At 41.1% G+C, this 16959-nt stretch overlaps 1 protein-coding gene across 2 annotated transcripts in view; it reads left to right on the plus strand.

Annotated features, from left to right (window-relative positions):
• Positions 1-4159, plus strand: part of scube1 (signal peptide, CUB domain, EGF-like 1) — a 119568-nt gene extending 115409 nt beyond the window's left edge. For both annotated transcript variants that reach the window (XM_086268895.1, XM_086268896.1), the window contains one exon: positions 39-4159. In XM_086268895.1, coding sequence (XP_086125021.1) covers positions 39-191 — 153 coding nt within the window. In that variant the 3' untranslated portion in view covers positions 192-4159. The remainder of the gene's footprint in view (positions 1-38) is intronic.
• Positions 4160-16959: the final 12800 nt, after the last annotated feature.

The raw sequence follows: 16959 nt of genomic DNA on the forward strand, positions 1-16959 counted from the left end.
GTATGCTGACAGTCTTTGTATCTTTATTCTCCCCACAGGACAAGAAGCTGATAAAAGCCCTATTTGATGTGCTGGCTCACCCCCAGAACTATTTCAAGTACACAGCAGCAGAGTCCAAAGAGATGTTCCCTCGTTCTTTCATCAAGCTGCTGCGCTCCAAAGTCTCCAGGTTCCTACGACCATACAAATAGACAGGCCCGTCTGCGGTCCTGGTCAACAACCCTGACATCCTGCATCATTCCAAATCCAGCAAACTAAATGTAACCCAAACCCCCATCCCACTTCTGCCCTGCCTCTGTCTATTCATCCATGTATATTTGAGCTTTCTAACTCGTAAGACATCACTAACAATGGAGCTTTCTGTACAAGGTTTGACCGATAGAGGTTTTTGAAGGCCAGTATTTATATTTTTATACTGTATATTGTATTGATATATTCTTTCTTAAATTTGGAGATTTTGCACTGAACTGTTAATTACCACAGGCATGCTATCTGAGTAAGGGTTTATCTGGCAGTAACAATGAATACATATTTTTCAGCAGAAACAGTACAGTAACTATGGTAATTTACTAATTTAGTAAAATCATCTGGCAAATATTTCCTTCCTCTGAATGTTTTATAGAATGTATATAAAGTGGTAATCAAGTGGAGGATGTGCAGCGAAACAGCAGTGTCCCAACCTGTAGGTAATGGTACATCCCACATGTCAGTTTGTTTCATCTGCGGGAGACCCCCATGCCCACCGCCAAAAAACTGAAATATTATGCGCAGCTTCGTGGAAAAAAGACGACTCGGTCTATCGACTAGTCTTTCCTAGTCTGTCAGTGCTAGGCTAACCAGCCGTAATCCATTCCTCCACTGTATTCTGCTTACAACATGACCTTTTCCATCTTTGTACTGTTTTATAGTCTAGCTGATCAGGCGTAAAAAGACCTGCAACTGTACGTCTCTCGCTAAGAGTTAGACTAAAGCCCGAATGCAGAACCCTGTGAAGGTGCAAGGGTGTTATTCCCTGTCAGACTACTTCAAATACAAAATCCTCCAAGGTTATGAGAACATAACCAACACAGGCAAACATGTTGCCTACTCCAGCTTTAACAAAACCTCATCTTCTCATCCAACTCAAAAACAAAGCAAATTTATCAACATGTAGCTGTTGTTTAAAACATGCATATTAAAAAACTCTAAAGTCATCTAAAAGTCTGAATCCGCATGCTATTACACAGCAGCACTTAACAAAAGGCCAGCATCAGCTACCCAATATATCGGTCAAACTCTGTTTCTTCTTTTCTCACAGTCATTTCCCATTGTTTGCACATTCTCTAACAACTGTATTCTACAGTCTTCCTATTTGCTTTCTGTGTTGTTATGTCCTTTTTTAATATTTATACTGAACATTTTGGAACTTGCAGAGGGGCGCGCAGATGTTTTAAAAATGATCTGCGAACAAGCGTGTGGACATACACAGGTGCCCACGCAGAGCACAGCCTGAACTGGATTTCTTTATTGGCCCTGTCGTGCACAAGACAGAGATGAGAAAACAATCAGTGCACTTAAATCAGAAATGTTAAAGTGGTGACATCTAAATCCTTCCACTCCAGTGATGCTTTATCCACTGGGGAAAGATTAAATTGGGCAAATTGCAAAATCTACATTGTAATTTTGAGATGAGATAAAACTACCTGCAAGTAACAGATTGTTACGTTATAGAGAAATGTACCTGGTGTAACTAGTATTTGGAACTTTCATTGCACTTGAATTTTATATTTTAAACTGTAGGGGAAAGGATCTAAGTTACATGTTTTGTTACCTTTTTGTGTTATGTGCCTGGTGTGGTGGTGATAGGAAAAAGAAGCAGCTGTGTCTCCTGTGCTTCCACTCTGTAGCTTGCAGTTACCCTCAAATTTGTCTGAATAACACACACACACACACACACACACACACACACACACACACACACACACACACACACACACACACACGCACACACACACAGAGAGAGTAAGGTAGGCTGAAGCATCTCAAAGCCTTCGACTGTAGAATAAACTGAAACGCATAGAAATACAGTGCAAGCGCTGGATTAGCCAGCCATGCCGCCATCGCTACAGTACGTGTTTCCACTCCCCCAGTCCTACTTTAGCCCTCAAATACGTTATATAGCTGCCAGAGAGAAGAAGTGTCTCTGTAAACGCTTCTTGCATGATGGCATTATACATCACAATATCTACAAGTTTCTAAAATGACTTCAAACAGATGCGCACTTTTCCATTAAACAGGAAATGTGAGTATACTATACTTTTCTTTTATAACAAACTAAACGTTTCTGTGTCATTCCCATTGTTACTAATATATAAACTCCTATACCGCATATTGAAGATGGACTCTACATCTGCACACTGAGACTGGAGTTGAAAAGCGAGTCAGGAGTGAGTGGAGTGTTGGTCTGAAGGTGAATGTAGTGGCGCAGTCGGAAAGAGAAGCATCTCTTGCCCGAGTGTTTGTAGCAACTACAGCTTCACTGAACTTATCTGTGTGTAATTCTGTTCAACAACATGCATGCTGATGGTAAAAATGTAAAATCCCTTATCAGTGCTGACATTTTTTTAGAGACTAATGTCCTGTTACCTGTGTCATTCTAGTCTTTGTGCTGGGCACAAGGAAGATAAGGGATAGCCATCGCTAAATTGGAGCTTGTCACACTGACGTTCAAATAAATTACCACCTTGATGGTTTTGCTACTTTTGTTCTCAAACACAAATCACTGCTGAGTATTTTTCAAAGTAGAAGCTACGAAACCTTCAGTGCACTATGACAGTTAACTTTACTTGATATAAACTTGCATGGCGTGCAGTTTGCTAGCATGGACCATTTTGAAACTCAGAGCACAGTTACTCAACAGTTTCAGATCTTTTAGTTTCAAATTTGCATTGCCTGTAACAGTCTGTGGAGTGACTTCAGTGTGAATGTCGCAGATAAAATCCAAAGTATTACTTGATGCTCCCTCAGTGTCAACAGTATTACTAGCTAACTTTAAAGCTAAGGAAAGCTAGGATGAGCCAGCTAGTGGCTATATTATGTATCATGTGTATGTGTCTCTGTTAGTGGGTGTGCTGCATTAGCTGTTAGCCAGTGAATGCCATTTGTCCTCAATGAAATTACTGGGTCAACACGTGAAGGAGCAGTCAATAAAATGTAACTGTTTCATTTTCTGGATCCAAGTCATTATCAGAAACAGCGCAGAAACCAATTCAATGATCTATTAGAATCGATGGTACAAACTCGTTAGTTACTACTTAGCTGTGACCAGCATGTTTGTCTTTGATGTTCCAAAAACACATTTTCTTGAATGTACGCCACAATACAAGATATTACAAAAACTACAATGATGGATTTTTAAAGTCTGAAAGTTGATTTTCATAGTGCTCTGAAATGAAACCAGAAGGTAGGAAATCAATGAAAAGACTTTTGCTTTGAAAAACAGTATGCATTTTTGTGAACTACTTGTAATTAATGGGCTGAAGCAAAACCTGCAGTATGGTCCTGCATGGCACTCACCTGGGATAAACTGGTCAAAGTTTAGGGTTTTTGTCCAGAATTAATTTTTTTTTTTTTTTTTAAAGTAAGGAAAATAAAAAATCTATTTTTGCATTGGCTGAGAATCATCCCTGTAAGACAGCTACATGTGGAAATACAGTGTGTCCTCAAGGCTGTTCTCACCAAAATCATTGTGTAATTTCCCAAATTAGTCGTTTTGTTAGATATTCAGCTCCATACTGCGGTACGGCCTCCTTCTTGTTTGAGGTGGGTCCTGTTCATTATGAGTGTTATGGAAAATATATGAAATGCTCTAAAAATTTATAATTGTTTTTTTCTGAGAATGTATTCGGTTGTGAGTGGGTGTACGAATGTGGTTTATGAGTGTCAACAGAACGTGTGCGCTGCGTGACTGATTCTTTGTGTGAGTCTTTGTGCTGGGTGCCTGTGATAGAAACAGAGGTTGTGTATGTGTACTTTAGTCCATTCTGTAGAGGAATAATTTTAACGTTTGTGTTAGTTGGTTGTATCCAAAGAGAGAAACTGTAACGCAGTGGTGTGCCATTGTTTAGTCCATGAAACTCCAGTACTGAACAAATTAAATAAAATAGTAGCAGAAACCCGATTTGACTTGTCTCGTTTCTGACTGCGTGTGGAATCTTCAGTCGAACAGACTCAGAGGAGAAACGCTCCTATCCGCTCATCTCTTATCTCAGATGTGCTTCTACGTGCTATTGGCACAACCGTCTTCCGGTACACTACCGGAAAATTTAGCTGACACTGCTAATACTGCATTTATCATCAAGTGAAACAATCTGTGCCGCAGATCTGGACACTACATCAGAAATACGCGTCACCATCATCCACACACTATTCCAATTTTATTCAGAGAGGGAGGTGAGATACTTTCATTTTTGGGGGTCTCAGAAATTTCCAGTTTCTCTTTAAAAGCTTATCAGATGAAAAATCCAATAATTAAAGCAATGTACAGCCTGTTAAATATAACTCTTACATATTGTCCCACCTACTCCTAATACATGCATTAATTTAAATCGTGTTAATAATGACCTCTTTTGAATTCAAAGCAGAGGGAGTTAACAGTGTCATTTGTTTTTGTAACAGACAAAAAGTTACAGGTTGGGTGGATGTCCTTTGTGAGAGTTATAACTAAACTGATTCCAGTATTTTAACTTGATAGCATGATGGCCATACACTGTAGCTGCTATATTACAGAATCAGACAGTGTAAAGAGGTGGTGGTGTGAATGCTGGAAGTGAGGTTATTTCTATACAGTAAGAGAGGATCACATCCATTCCTCTAGAATCAAACCTTTAAGTTGCCTCATAATTACAGTGCCTTGCAACTAACAAAACAACTTCTTTTTTATAAAGCAGCAAACTATTTTCCAGGCTAAATGATGAGCTTCCAAATTAAAGAGAGGTGTGCAGGACTTGTGGCATACAGTGATGCTGCAACAGTCAGCTGGTACATCAGCTGCTCTATGCTGATGCTGCAGCAGCTGGACACTATTCTCAGCTTCCACCTCTGTGACAGTTCGTTCCTACACAGGAAACAAGTCTATGCTGGATTTTGTCCAACTCTGCACAAACCGAAATAGCCCAGTAGGGGGCACTCAAAGATCTTTAGGTGTTTGGTTTTCTTCTTGTGCATTAAACTCCAAAGTAATGAGGTAAAAGTTACTTTTGCATACAACAGCTTGTGGATTTACTGACTGGGAATAAAGAACAGAGTATGTGGGCAGTTTTATTTTTCTTAATATTTAGTAATGCAGCTGTGTTCTTACCACGGCTTCATTGTGATTGTTCAAGTGCATTTTCACTTTTTTTTTCTTCCACAACCAGCTGTTACCATTGGTTTGTAACTGGGGCTGGAAATCTGGCATACAAACTGGCATTTGCCTGGTGGGCCTACGCACTGGGCCAATTGGTCGATATAATTTTTTTCCTCTTTGTTGTTATAATCATGCAGCTTACAGGATGGCGTGAAAGCCCCTTAAGCACTGACAGCAGCCCACTGGTTCAGTTTTACTACTGACAGTAGATTGCCCAATTAAATCTCTTAACACAACCGGCCTCTCCCTAACCTTACCTGTGTGCTCGTGCACCTTGTGTAACACAGTTTAGTGTTGAAGTGGATCATACAGATAGACAAGGGGAAAAAAGGTGGATCTGCTACGACAGAAAACGAAACCAGAAATATAAGGAGCAAAAGGTGGAATGAACATGGTCAGGAAATAGATTGAGATGTAATGGGGAAGGCTTTAGGACACAAGGGATCAAAGGGAGGAAGTAGCAGCAAGTGCTCTTCTTCTCTCTTTAGATTTAGCTGCCATTCACACGCATTGTGATTATTTTGCCCTACAGCAGAGATTCAAGGTACAGATGCTTTTTTTAAGTCAGCTCTTTTTAATTAAGTTTGATGAAATGTGTCTGATGTTTATTGTACATTGCTTTTTAGTAGTGATTAAGAGGACAATAATTAAGTTGTGTAGTAAACATAGCAGTCAGTTGGAGGTGTGGTAATTCAATACATTCAACAGATAAAAATGTGTTATTTATGCACTGACATGTAATTTATATCAGAGCAGGCTGCACATGAGATTGTGTTACTGTTTTCCTTTTCTCCTTTTGTTGCTCTTCACTGCTTTATTTTAGAGTAAGAGTTGCATTTTAAAACAGATTCTTTTGCATTTGGGTTTGCTTTTATGTTAACTGGCTCAGGTGCAGCATTAGTTGGGCAATGTGCAATCCCGGAGCTGGGACTCACACAATATAGAAATTAGGCCTTGCATAGGTGCTTTTGGTAAACTGATTTGCTGTGTCGGCTAAGATGAACAGGCACATGGCTCAATACAAAAGCAGGGCACAGAGAGGGATGGACAAGAATACCAGAGGCGCAAAACACCAGCTGCTGGTAGACCGAGCAGTCAGCTGAGACTGCAGGACCAGACTGACCAACCTGTGGATTGATTAGAAGAAGGCCTATGACTCAATGCCCCACAGCTGGAACCTGGAATGCCTGGAACTATTCAAGATCAACAGGACCCTGAGAGCCTTCATCAGCAACTCAGTGGGGATGTGGCGTACAACACAGAGGCCAACTCCAAGCCCATAGCACAAGTCACCATCGAGTGTGGGATCTACCAAGGAGATGCTCTGTCCCCACTGCTGTTCTGCATAGGCCTGAAACCCCTCAGTGAGATCACTGACAAGACTGGCTACGGATACAGATTATGGAATGGAGCCTTCATCAGTCACCTCCTGTACATCAGGTACCCTGATGGGATGAAAAAAAAAACTGGCCAAAGGAGGAGATAGAAGCCACTGACATCAAGACAAAGAGCTCCTGACCCTGAGCATGTATGCTAAGCAAAAGGAAGGAGGCCGGGGACTGGTTAGTGTAAGCATGTGGTTAATATAGAATAAAAATAAATGATGTTTAATCATTAATCAAAATTAATCCACAGTTACCCTGTGATCAATCTGCATAAACATTTTAATTGTTTGACAGCACTAATATATATATTATATATCAGTGTATACTTCCCTATTAGCATATAGGCTTTTTAAAAGTTGAGCCTGTGCTAAAGGAAAACTGTTCAAATTCTCTTTGAATTTAAGCATTTAACATTCTTTGTGTTTATTCTGCATTTACTCATTATATTGCATAAATGTCAGTTACAAGCTTTTTAAATAAAGTTGAAAAAATGTAATTACAGCCAGACTATTGATCAAGTAATTGTGATCAATCGCGATTAATTATAGAAAATTGTGAGATCAGTTAATCAGATAATTTTTTTTCAATCTATTGACATCACTAATATATACGTGCGTGCGTGCGTGCGTGCGTGCGTGTGTGTGTGTGTGGACTAACAAGAAAAAGAAAAACAGTAAAAATACTCTTAAACAGTCACATCATGACAGTTCATACAGTCGTGTGAAAGAAGTGTTTGCCCCCTTCCTGATTTCCTATTTTAGTAATAAACACCTACATTTAGAAAGTGTGTGTTGCATACTTGTGTCATCTTTGTCTAATATTTAAATTTACTTGATGATCTGAAACAAAATAGGAAATCAAGACGATAGCAAACACTTTTTCATGCCACTGTATGTCTAATCTTTAGCATCTCTAATTTTCCTTTTTTTGTATTCTTTATTATTGTTATCATTTTTATTTGATTAACAAAGCACAGTGAAAGCCATGGGGTGTAAGAAAACAGTAACATTATTAAATATTAGATAACTAGAACTGCCCATATAGTCTGTGTGTTATTAGTATTGTTATAGTCGTATTTCCACCAGCTGTTGCAAAAATAACTTTTACCACAGTCACTTTAAGTGACCTTGACTCATTATGTGAATTCTAAGTGTAGTTGTGAGAGGTGATTTCTCAAATTAGTACGTTATTACTACTGTGTTACAGAACAATGCAATCCCCTATTAGCTCCAATGACATTCTAACTGAATATAACCAATAAACTGGCTGAAGCCCAGAAAGTGGTGAAAATCACACATAAACATGAATCCCTTGTCTTAGATTCACTTTCCTGTTATGTGGCGAAAGAAAGCACTGAGCATGATTATGCAGGGACTGTTGTAATGATGGACCGCTGTCAGGGACCAAGCAGTAAAGCATAAAGGACACCGGTGGTTTTAATTCAAAAAACGGGTTTTATTGACCCAAAAATATGAAAATATATTTAACAAAGCCAAAACTTAAACAGGCAGACCAATAAAAGAGGTCAACTCAACAGACTAAACTCAAGATAATAATTAACAAAACCTCAAACAAACATATGGTAAACTGACCTGCTGAAATGACACACAGGGGGACTTAAATACTGGTTTAGCTAAACCAAATGACACACACGGGGGAAAACAAGATGGCTGCCATATAACCAACTAATACAAAACATTTAAACAAACATGAAACACCCCCCAGGCAATGAAGCATGTGGTGCAATCCAATTAGGCTGTCAGCAGTACTTCAGGTCTCCCAGCCCTTTGCCACACCTTTTGCCAGACAGGAGGAGACACCAACCCCCAGGTAACTCAAACAAAGAAAGATGTATTAATATAACATAAAACAGAACTTTGACCTTGCAAGGTTAATATGTGTGCACGCCATATAAACATTGGAAGGTGTGATGGAAAAATGAATACATTTAATAAAGAAACGATATTGAACAATAAATAGAATATTTTAAAGTAGTGACTGTAAATTAAACTAAAGTGAATCAATGGGTGATGAGGTGTGGAGCTTACCATGTGTGGCATGCCATCACACACCTCCCCTCTTCAGAGCTCTCGCTGGAACAGCGAGAGAGATAGTCAGCAGTAAGGTTCTCCTTGCCTGGTACGTGGTGGACAGTGAATCGGAATGGCTGTAAGGCCAGGTACCAGCGGGTAATTCGCCCATTTGTGTCCTTCATCTGCTCAAGCCACTGTAGTGCTTTGTGATCAGTTTCCAAGGTGAAGTCTCTTCCCAGTAGATAGTAGCGGAAGGAGTCCAGGGCCCACTTGAAGGTCTCCTTCTCTACTGTGGAATACCGAACTTCCCGTGGAAACAGTTTCCGGCTGATGTAAGCCACTGGATGGCGGCCTTCCATGGTTTCCTGAAGGAGGACAGCTCCCAGGCCCCGATCTGAAGCATCAGTCTGTAATATGAATGGTTCATCAAAGTTGGGACTGTACAAAACCGGATGCTTACTTAGTGACTGTTGTATGTCATGAAACGCTGCCACTGCCTCCTCTGTCCACTGGATGTAATTGGGGGAACGTGATCCCGTCAGGTCTGTGAGCAGAGCTGCCCTGTTGGAGAACTGAGGGATGAAACGACGGTAGAAACCTGCCATGCCCAGAAAGGATCTCAGCTGCTTCCTTGTTTGGGGCAGGGGGGATGATTCCATGGCCTCGATTTTGCTGACTTGTGGCCTGATAACCCCCTTGCCGATGACATGGCCCAGGTATTCTGTCTCAGCAGCGGCGAAAACACACTTTGACGGATTCACCGTCAACCCAGCTGAGTGCAGGTGGTCCAGAACAGTTCGCAGGTGTTCCACATGCTCCTCCCAGGTGTTGCTGTGGATAACAATATCATCCAAGTAAGCAGCAGCAAAGTCAGAGCAGTCATGTAATACCTGATCCATCAGCCGTTGGAAAGTTGCTGGAGCTCCATGTAGTCCAAATGGCAAGACTGTAAATTGGAAAAGCCCCCATGGTGTTCTGAATGCTGTGAACTCTCTGGACCGTTGAGTGAGTGGGACCTGCCAGTAACCCTTACACAGATCTATTGTGGTCAGGTACCTTGCTTTTCCCAGACGTTCAAGTAGATCATCAATTCTTGTGTCGGGTAGGAGTCAAACATGGATATGGAGTTCAGGTACCTGAAATCAATGCAGAACCTCATACTCTCATCCTTTTTGGGTACCAAGACCACAGGGTTGCACCATTCACTCTTAGATCTTTCAATGATCCCTAGAGATAGCATCAAATCGATTTCCTTCTTCAATGAAGGCAGCAGACGTTCTGGGATCCTGTAACTTAATCGTCTCACAGAGGCACCTTCTCGTACCACAATATCATGTTCGACAATGTCAGTTCTCCCTGGATTCTCTTGAAAGACTGCTGATTTACACATTTCTCTCACCTGCTGCTGCTTGTCCTCTGGGAGATGGCTGAGATCATAATCTAGAGAGCCAGCAGGTGGTAGATATTGCTCATCTGCTTCATCTTCTTCAGGCACTCGCCGTATGAGCATTGCATCCGCCTTGTGTTCAATACGCTCCACCCACTCCTTCAGAAGGTTTATATGCAAGACCTTGCTGGAGCGCAACTGCCCTGGGGTGGACACCTCATATGTGGTGGGTCCCAGCTTCCTCATGACTTCAAATGGCCCCTGCCACTTTGCCAACAATTTGTTGTTGTCACTGGGGAGGAGCACGAGCACCTTTTGTCCTGGCTCAAACGCACGCTGACGAGCAGATTTATCATACCAAGACTTCTGCTGCTGCTGGGCCTCCACCATATGTGATTGAGCAAGTTCACCCATTTTCTCCAACCGTTCTCTCATCTGAATGACATAAGACAAAATGTTCTTGGATCCCCCCTCCACCTTGTCTCCCTCCCAAATCTCCTTTAACAGAGTTAGAGGGCCACGAACCTCATAACCATACAACAGCTCAAAAGGTGAAAAACCTGTGGAGGCTTGGGGGACTTCTCTATAAGCAAAGAGTAGATATGGCAGCCATTGATCCCAATCGTTACCACTGTCGTTGACAAACTTCCTGAGCATCTGTTTCAATGTCTGGTTAAACCGTTCTGTCAGCCCATCAGTTTGAGGGTGGTATGGTGAAGTTCTCAGACTCCGGATGCCCAACAACTGATAAACTTGCTTTAACAGAGTAGACATGAAGTTAGTGCCTTGATCAGTTAGTATTTCTCGTGGAAACCCAACTCTTGCAAAGAACTGCACTAAACAAAATGCAATGGGCTTGGCCTTTATAGATTTTAAAGGGAACACCTCAGGATATTTTGTGGCATAATCTGTTACAACAAGCATGTAACGATTTCCTGCTTTGCTCCTCTCAACAGGCCCTACAATATCCATTCCAAGACGCTCAAAAGGAGTGCCGATGACAGGGAGAGGTTGGAGTGGAGCTCTATGGGGGATTTTAGCAGATGTTATCTGACACTGTGGGCAACTTTTACAAAACTGAGCCACATCTTTGCTAAGACCAGGCCAGTAGAAATGATGTTTGATGTGAGCTGTGGTCTTGTGTTTACCAAGGTGGCCAGCCCACGGAATAGAATGCCCTAAGGTGAGAATGGCGTTTCTAACCTTCTGGGGAACCACCAGCTGCAGCACCGACCCCTGCTGACGATAGAGAATGTCATTTTGCAAGATGTACTCACTGTTAACCTGCTCCACTCCAGGTTCCTTTTCTTTGGCCTTCCGGAAAAGAGATATTAAAGATTGATCAGATTTTTGGAGTTCAGCAATTTCAGTTGGAATATTAAACCCTAGGGGTGACGGTGTTGGCTCAGCGTCTGTTAGTGTATCCACAGGTGAAAATTTGAATTTCTCCTGCCTTCTTTGTCTGCGGGTCTTCCGTGGCTTCACCACAGTTGTCTCAAACTCCTCATTAAAAAAAAAGGCAGGGCACTCAGGGTCTCAGAGTGGGTACTGACTTGCTTAGCCTGAGCTCTGGTAACAGCTACATTGCACTCCTCAGTCTGCTCAGACTCCAACAAATCAAAAAGCACAGGAAGGTCACGCCCTAACACGGCAGAGTAAGGCAAACTGTTCACAACACCCACATTCAGCAGATACATCTGGTCCTGAACTTTAATGTAGATGTCAGCTGTCAGATATCTTTTCTCATCTCCATGGACACAACAGATTGAAATTGTATCACTGGTGCGAACAATATTAGGTGGGGCAAAATCTGAGTGAATAAGAGACCGAGAACTGCCAGAGTCAAGAAGGGCATTGAGTAGAACCCCATTCACTTCAATCTGGCTCATTTTGATGGATTTGTCACTCTCCTGCTCAGGATCAGCATTAGAACGAGGAGCAAAACACATTTGCACCATTTTAGCAGAATTTCTTGGGCACATAGGTTTTGTATGGCCCTCTAATCCACAAAGATAACAAATGAGCTTCTTACCAGAGGCCTTTGGTGGTCTAATGGTAGACTGAGAGCTCTTACTGGTGCTTGTATTTGCTGAATCCAGATGGTTTTGCTGAGGTATCTTCCGGGTGTCCCTCGATACCTTCCATGCATTATGGCTCCATGCTTGCCCCTTCTTTCTGGCAGCAACAAAAACATCAGCTAACCGAGCCGCTTCCATTGCTGAACCAGGGTTGTGTTCTCTGATCCAAACCTGAAGCTCAGGAGATAACATTCTGAGAAACTGCTCCAAGATTATAGTTTCACCAATGTCATGAATAGTTTTACCCTTTGGCTGGATCCATTTCCCATAAAGCTCCTTCAGTCTCGCATATAGCTCACGAGGGCTTTCATCTGGTTGAACGTCCAGGGATCTGAATCTTTGCCTATATGTTTCAGGGTTAATGTCATATTTTGACAGAATAGCTGATTTCACTTTATCATAGTCTAATGAATCATCAATGTCCATGTGAACATAGGCACCTCTAGCTTTACCAGTAAGCAAGGGTGTTACAGGAAAAATGATTCTATGTTTCTTTACCTTCTTTTAAATGTACAAAGATGCCTTTTGTCTGCCCTCTGCCTATGGTTAGATTAGTTTAGAATTATCTTTTTAGACTTTCCCAGCAAACACATCTTGTTTCTGGGACATATTGTTTTAGATTGTTTTATCTCTCACAGCTCTCTGCTGACGAGACTAGCGCCACATATGGAGTTGTTTATTTTATCTGTTTTGTATTTTCTTATCCTGTTCTCACTGTCTTTCCTATAAAAAGTGCCCAGCCTCTGTACACGTTGTGAGTTGTTCTGAACAGCTTACCCGTGTGCACGTTAAAGCATAAAAAGTGATCTTGTCTCATTGTGTCTTTATTTCTCCTGGGTTTTTTTACAGAGTTTTCCCCCAACAAAGGGTATCAAATGAAAAACCCAATCTGACTTCTGCCATCGATAAGCTATAGCCATATGTTCAAATGTGATCAGGAAATGTTCAATATCATCAGCTTCAGTTAATCTTTCCAATCTGCCCTCTATTTGTAGGGGAAACTGAAATGCTGGTGAAATGGCTGGATTGGAATTAGTCATAACTGGTTCAGCCTGGGCCTGCTGAACAGAGGAAGAAGGATGAATATCAAACTCTAATGATTCAGAGCGAGCTTCTGCAGAATCTGATGGTGATGTTCTGACTTGGATTTCTGACTGCAAAAGTCTAAACTGATGTTGAAAGGCTTTAAAATCGCTGTTCTTGTCGTGCATTTAACTCACTCTGTTTTGCATCCCGGATGTCCTGTTGTTCCATGTGAGCATGTAGCATATTGACTAGATCAGACAAAGTAGGCTCCTTTTCAACTCTCTCCACAACTTCAGTGACTCCTGAGGCTCCATTTTCCTCCTCTTCGCAGGTTTGCTGAGCAGATCCCTTTTTCTTTTCATTCTTGCCACCACGATGCATTCTTCCTCCTCATGGGGAAAAACAGAAGAAAGAAAAAAAGAAAAAGAAAAAAGACCTGTGTCCAATACTGGATGATCCCACTGCTGCCACCAATTGTCAGGGACCAAGCAGTAAAGCATAAAGGACACCGGTGGTTTTAATTCAAAAAACGGGTTTTATTGACCCAAAAATATGAAAATATATTTAACAAAGCCAAAACTTAAACAGGCAGACCAATAAAAGAGGTCAACTCAACAGACTAAACTCAAGATAATAATTAACAAAACCTCAAACAAACATATGGTAAACTGACCTGCTGAAATGACACACAGGGGGACTTAAATACTGGTTTAGCTAAACCAAATGACACACACGGGGGAAAACAAGATGGCTGCCATATAACCAACTAATACAAAACATTTAAACAAACATGAAACACCCCCCAGGCAATGAAGCATGTGGTGCAATCCAATTAGGCTGTCAGCAGTACTTCAGGTCTCCCAGCCCTTTGCCACACCTTTTGCCAGACAGGAGGAGACACCAACCCCCAGGTAACTCAAACAAAGAAAGATGTATTAATATAACATAAAACAGAACTTTGACCTTGCAAGGTTAATATGTGTGCACGCCATATAAACATTGGAAGGTGTGATGGAAAAATGAATACATTTAACAAAGAAACGATATTGAACAATAAATAGAATATTTTAAAGTAGTGACTGTAAATTAAACTAAAGTGAATCAACGGGTGATGAGGTGTGGAGCTTACCATGCGTGGCATGCCATCACAACCGCTTTATATCTTACCAGGACTGTTTCAGAAACCTGAGATATAGATGCATTAATAATATTCCATTTTAAGTTTTATTTATTGAGGTCTTAAAAAGGTCTTAAATAGTAGTGATTATTTCTTAAATCATGCAGGAGCCATACTGCACACTTAAAGAGAGCCAGTTTCAGTGAGAAGCTGTGCAGAGATCAAGAAACATCAAGGAATCTGTAAAATTTGAAAAACATGTGAATAAATATTTGGAAAATAACAATTTTCTTTTATTCAACTTTTTGAAAAATATGCACTGTGCAAAGTGCAAAATCAGACTAGGTTGTATTTTCTTTCCAAGTACAATAATGCAGCTGTAATATACTTCAAATGCACATGTGCCTCAAATGCCTTTTAGTTTTCAAATAGAAGAGTCTTTCTTGCTGGGTGGGGTTGAGGGTGGCAGGGACAGAGTGGAGCTTGTGGCCCTCTGTAGTGGTCTTCCTATAATACTTTACTGTAGATATATAAATATGAACGTGCAGTGACTTTGGATAAATTATACACATTTCAAGTCACAAAAAGAGACATATTTATCCCACTTTCCTCAGTTTTTGTTCTTTGTGCAGCACTGGAATAGAAATATCCAACATTACTGTTAGTTTGAAATGGAAGCAACAGCCTCCACAGAGTGAGATAATGTGTCACAGCAAGCATACTTTCATTCATGTTTCATTTTGTGTTATTGTGTCAAATATGGTCGCTTTGACATCAAAATTACATTCTCTACTCTTTCAGTCGTATCACCTCCTCGTGATAAATCAATGGTGATTTTTTTTCCTTCAGTTTCTTCCATTTTAAGAACAAGCACTGTAATTATATCAAATCTATTATATGTGATATACATGTTAATATATTGCTAATTTGAGTGGCCTGTACCTGACTGGCAGCAGCGGTCTACTTTAATGTTTGAGTTCACTGCCTGTTTATAATATCACTGTAACTGCTGAGCTTCTCTGCTGTTAGTAATTAATCATATTTGACAGGCCGATCTGATATTTCCTACGTGATCTTTCCAGGACGTCCAATCAGCTGCCAGCATCTGCAGGCAAATGCGACCGTGCCAGATGCTGAGATTACTCTCCCTTCGCTGTCTTGTCTCCCTTCCTCAGTCATTTGCTCTTCTGAAAGTTCACTGGCTATGAAGTGATAAAGACAGAACACGGACCGATTGCTTAGGAAAATGTGATCACTTGGTCAAATTACACATTTATTGGGTGCATATAAGGTATGTTATAAATCTGCAAAAATGCAACTTTATTCTATTTATTTTCCTATTATGTGCATAATATAGTGTACACTGCATAAACCAGATACTGAACTTTTAATATATATGCAGCCAACACTGTAAGAATTTGAACCATATTTTCTATTTCTTCAGGCTCTACTTCAGCAAAATCAGCCAGAAATGAAGTGTCTCATCTCCAATTTGGTGATTTTACCGCAGTATTGAAAGAACTGAGTGTAAAGTATGTCTGTGGTTCTCAGTCATCAATCGTAGTCTTAACAGAAGAAAAGCGTCTGGACTTCTTCAGGTTTCTTGAAGACGTTTCACCTCTTGTCCGAGAAGCTTCTTTAGTCCAGGTGTGTGAGCAGTACTGAAGTCCGTTACTACTTAGAAAACAACACATTTTGCTTTTTGTAATTTTGCTGCATAGCACCAAAGATTTGTGTTCAACACTCTCGAGGAGTGTGTGTCAACATTCCCTCCGGGGCCGGCTTCCTCCCACCGTCCAAAGACATGCAGCTTGTGGGGATAGGTTAATTGGATAATCCAAATTGTCACTAGGTATGAATGTGAGTGCGAATGGTTGTTTGTCCCTGTGTGTTAGCCTTGCGACAGACTGGCGACCTGTCCAGGGTGTACCCCGCCTCTCGCCCTATGACAGCTGGGATAGGCCCCAGCGCCCCCCGCGACCCTGAAAAGGATAAGCGGAAGCGAATGGATGGACTCTCGAGGAGGAAGCTGTGTCATCGTCAAAGGATACACTCAAGAGATGAAGATACAAAAGCCCGAAACTGAGGTTATTCTGAGTAACTGTAATTTTGTTGGTCCGGTGTGAGAGGGTGGAGCGCTACTGGTGTTTTTTATTCAACTGATGTTTTTTGTACTTGCTTTGTGTCTGAGTGAAGTGTCCACCAGATGGTGCACTCACTTCAGCCTGTTACTCTGGAAGCTTCCACCCTGGGCATATATTTGAGTTCTGGATTGCGCTCTGTTTGTTCAGCTCATTACTGGCCTAAATCCCAGTCCAATTACCTGAGGATAAACAGGAGCAGAGGTGGGGATGTGCTGTAATGCTGTAATTTGACTGATTATCCCTCACACAGCCAATAAATGATGAAGTTCTCCTTTCAGCAGAAATGATGAAGATTTTACAAGCCTTTGCTTGCTTTGCTTTATACATTAATAACATACATTGTAATGAACAAGGAAACAGGTCACAGGCTGAAGGAAGTGAAACACTTTACCTGCAGAGATCT

Source organism: Aulonocara sp. 'chitande type north' Nkhata Bay, linkage group LG17, assembly GCF_057382095.1.
Source record: "Aulonocara sp. 'chitande type north' Nkhata Bay isolate Kocher_YH1m ecotype deep benthic linkage group LG17, A_spYH_male_GT1.1, whole genome shotgun sequence".
Taxonomy (NCBI): Eukaryota; Metazoa; Chordata; class Actinopteri; order Cichliformes; family Cichlidae; genus Aulonocara; species Aulonocara sp. 'chitande type north' Nkhata Bay.